The sequence below is a fragment of the Elephantulus edwardii genome, unplaced genomic scaffold, assembly GCF_000299155.1.
Source record: "Elephantulus edwardii isolate Elephantulus edwardi_28Jun2011 unplaced genomic scaffold, EleEdw1.0 scaffold00125, whole genome shotgun sequence".
Classification (NCBI taxonomy): domain Eukaryota; kingdom Metazoa; phylum Chordata; class Mammalia; order Macroscelidea; family Macroscelididae; genus Elephantulus; species Elephantulus edwardii.
The window spans coordinates 6,194,027-6,198,334 of NW_006399875.1; the positions used below are offsets into that span (position 1 = coordinate 6,194,027).

General features: G+C 48.5%; 1 protein-coding gene across 1 annotated transcript in view; it reads left to right on the forward strand.

The window, feature by feature from the left end:
- Positions 1–667: 667 nt before the first annotated feature.
- SLC6A3 (solute carrier family 6 (neurotransmitter transporter), member 3) overlaps positions 668–4,308 on the forward strand; it is an 86,924-nt gene continuing 83,283 nt past the window's right edge. Inside the window, exons 1-2 of the mRNA XM_006893164.1 lie at positions 668–992; positions 3,889–4,020. Coding sequence (XP_006893226.1) covers positions 707–992; positions 3,889–4,020 — 418 coding nt within the window. The 5' untranslated portion in view covers positions 668–706. The remainder of the gene's footprint in view (positions 993–3,888; positions 4,021–4,308) is intronic.

The following is a 4,308-nucleotide window of genomic DNA, read 5'->3' on the forward strand; positions in this document are numbered from 1 at the left end:
GGACATCTGGGAGCAGCTTTGCTCTGTCTCTGAGGTCTCCGTCTGTGAATTGGAGTTGACTGGATGGCAGTAAGTTTGATGTTTGGCTTAATGTGGCTGATTTTGAGGATATAACATTTACATTTACTTCGGTTGCTGAATACAAAGAATACATATGTGACCTGGTGGGATGTGTGTGTGTGTGTGTGTGTGTGTGTTTAAAGACTTGCTCTTGAATGACATCTGAAGACTGTGAAATCACTCCCATAAAATGGGAGGGGTGGTGTGGGGTGACATCTTCACATTGTTAGCAGGGTGTGTAGTTAGAGATTATAGAAACATGACCCTTTGGGGGGGCAGGAGAGGGAGGTGAGGGGGAGGAGGAAGCAGTGCCCTGAGCTCTCTGCCAGCTTCCCTTCCCTCCATGCCACCTCCAGCACCTTTCCACCTCTGCTCCCTGCGCTCTGGCTTCTTTCTGATCCAACCTCTGCCTACTTTTTGATTCCTTCCTTCACCACGGTGGCGTCCCCTTAGGCACTGGGAATGTATTTGTTCCACCCCCTATCCAGTGAATGTCAGTGCATTCGATGGCTCTCTTCTCTTGAAACAAGACCCATACGGAGCCTCGGCTTACTGAATAATTGCATTCAGTGTGTGTTTTATTCCTTTCCTCTAGCAGAAGACTGAGCGGGGAGAATCAGAGCGTTTCCAGGGGCCAGGTCTGCTCATGAGTAAAGCCAAATGCTCAGTGGGACTGATGTCTTCCGTGGTGGCTCCGGCTAAAGAGCCCAACACGATGGGCCCGAAGGAGGTGGAGCTCATCCTGGTGAAGGAGCGAAATGGGGTGCAGCTCACCAATTCCACCCTCATCAACCCGTCACAGAGCCTCGTGGAGCCCCAGGAGCGGGAGACCTGGGGCAAGAAAATCGACTTCCTGCTGTCTGTCATTGGCTTCGCAGTAGACCTGGCCAACGTCTGGCGCTTCCCTTACCTTTGCTACAAAAATGGCGGCGGTGAGTCCCCTCTCGGGCCAGCCGTGCGTTGGTGCTAGACAGGAGGGCCCAAGGGCAGCTAGAGACAGAGCTTGCAAGGAACAGGTCAACACTCAACCACAGAGTCCTCCCCGTGGCTTTGACTCCAGGCTTAGCATTAGTGGCGCCTATTTGATCCCATCTGTGTATTGTACAATCATAGACTTGACCCATCAACAAATGGATTGAGAAATTATGAACTGTGGTACATTCACATAGTGGAATACTATGCAATACTAAGGAACAATATTTTCACAAAATACAGTAGAACATGGGAGAGTCTAGAAAACATTATGCTCAGTGAACTAACGCAGGCTTATAAGATCACATACTGCATAAGCCCAATATTATACTAATGAAAGGAGAACTAGTTAGATGTGTGTGAATGTCCAAAAGAGAAAGAGGAGGGAGAGGAGGGGGTGGAAAAAGGGGACCGAGGATCACGAGCAGAGCCATGTTTACTTGGAGGGACGAAGGACCAGGAATGATTCAATGAGAACTCCAAGAGACAGGGTGACCATAGGGATAGACCGGGAGTGACTGGTCATATGAAACACAACGTATATGAATAACTGCATGAAACACAATGGAAATGAAAGATTGTCTAGAATGCAGTGTTTATGAATGAAACACAGTAAATTATTAGGTGTACATATATGTATTATGCACATAATATATATATTATGCATGTAATATATACTGTACATAATATATATAATGCACATAATGTATATTATGCACATAACAGATATAATGCACATAATATATATTATGCACATAATATCTATAATGCACATAATATATATATTATGTGCATTTTATATATATATACACACACACACATATATATGTATATGTATATATATGTATATGTGTGTGTGCGTGTGTGTGTATATATATATAGAACAGTTGTGCAATCTAATGGTGGCTTAAGGACCAGAAGGTAAAAAGTTTAATGGAAAATTTCATGAAGTCTTTTCAACTGGTGGTAAATGATTGAATGAACATAAGTTTTGGCTGGATTAAAGTAATCTTTTTGCATGCCTGTCTCAAAAAAAAAATCATAAACTTGAGAGCTCAAAGCAACCTGAGTCCATCCTCATGTTTTTGCATCTGAGGAGTTGGAGGCCAGCAGAGAAAGGACTGGGAGGCAGTAGCTTGAGGCTCCTGGGCTCTCCTGTCTAATGCCACCAGTTGCTTTCATGTAGGGAAGACAATTCTCAAAGGCCCAGCGAACGGTATAAGCGACTGCTTACACATACTTGACAGTATTTGGAGACCTTTGAACTTGGGTCAAGAAACAGAAATGTCTTCTCTCCCCCTCTCAAATGCACGAATCACACGGGCTTCAGGTAGACAGAATAAGTTAATGAAGAAAGCCAGGAGACTAGGGAGAAGACAAAGGTGAGGGGCTTGAAGGACCAGGAGCAGGACTTGAGAATGTGCCCACGGCCAGTCCTTTCTCCCATCACCTTCTGAACTCAGCCAGTCACATGATCACAACTGCCTTCAAACAGAAAACTAGAGAGGAGGTGGTTGTTGTTCTTGTTGTTATATGTTGTTGACTTGGAAACGACCCATAGGTGATTTCAAAAGCTGGAAAAACTGAATGGTGAAGTTGCATCTCATACACTTTGGGCATGCAGGGCTATTCCTTAGAAGGGACATCATGCTTGGGAAGGTGAAGGATCAGTGAAAGAGAGGAAGCCCCTCAACAAGATGGGTTGACACAGTGACTGCAGCAGTGGGGTCAAGTAGGTCAGGGATGATGAGGACGGCACAGGACAGGACAGAGTTGAGATCTGTTGCTCACAGGGTCACTGTGAGTCATACTTGACTTGACAGCACCAACAACACCACAATTGTACAAGAGGAGATTGATCATCTTTCTCCCACGGCACAGTCATGGATTCGAACCACCTGCCTTTGTGTTGGCAGCTCAGCTCCTTACCACTAAGCCACCTCACGGTGGGGATAGGATCATCCAAAACCTTCAAGTTGAGGAGCTGGTCAAATTGGTACTCACCAGCCCCTTGGCGGGAGAAGGATGGGCAATTTCCTCTCACGGGATTTACTGCCTCTGAAAAACCCACTGGAGGATCTGCTGTGGGTCCGTTCCGACTCAGTGACACACAACAACCATCACCACCAACAACCACTGTGGGTCTCCATTGGTGCTCCCATTTCTCCACAGTATCTTGACGAGCTGTGTTGTGCAGTGAGGGGTTTCTGAGGGTTTCTGGGAAGCCTTCCCAGCATGCCATGGAAAGCTGACATTACAATGCCTATTGTAAGGCTGAGAAGTTGAAGCCTAAGCAGATGCAGAGTCTGTCAGAGTGAGCTCTCATCTTGCCACCCTTCCCCTCCATCCCCTCTAGTGGAACCCCAGCAGTGGAAGCTCAGGGAACAGACCTGGGTGTGCAGACTGCAGGCATGAGAGAACTAGACACAGCCAGGGAGGCCCTCGGCCTTGGGGGGGCTGGCCCTACAGGAGCAACCTCAGCTCTGAGCCCCCATACAGGCAGGTGATGGATGCTGCAAGGCCAGGCATGCAGTGATGGAGCTCACTGGATGGGGGGCAGGACAAAAGTGGGAACCCCAGAGGAGTCATGACCTCTATAGGTCAACAGAGTGAGAGCTGCTGGGGGACAGGCAGGGGAAGGCACACGTACAGGAGAAGGATGGAGACGTGGTTGAGACATGTCTGTTCTGCCTAAGGGCTTGGACATGGGGACTTGGCAGGGCACGTGTGGTGCTGAGGGCAGTGGGGGACAGGCGTGGAGGCCAGAGGTGGGAAAGGAGGTGCACGCGTGACTCCAGAGCCTGGAAAGCAGCACTCTGCGCGGACCCCACTCACCATGTCCTCGTGTCCTCACAGGCGCCTTCCTGGTCCCGTACCTGTTCTTCATGGTCATCGCGGGCATGCCACTCTTCTATATGGAGCTGGCCCTCGGGCAGTTCAACAGGGAAGGGGCTGCTGGCGTGTGGAAGATCTGCCCGATTCTGAAAGGTAGGAGCCGACCCTCTCTCCCCCACTCAGTGCACAGCAGATACGCAGGAAGGCGCCCGTGGGTTTGGCGCTTCACTTTAAACCTCTGCAGTGACACAAGGCGTCAGGAGGGTGTACTCTCAGTCTCAGGTGAAGTGGCCATACAACTCGTTAGTGGTGTCACCTCATCAAGGTTTTTAAATATCTGCTGTGATCAGCTCTTATCATCTCTGACTCATAACGACCCTGCGTACGATAGAAGGAAAACGGTACCAGTCGGTCCTGTGCCATCTTTTTTTTTTTAATTTT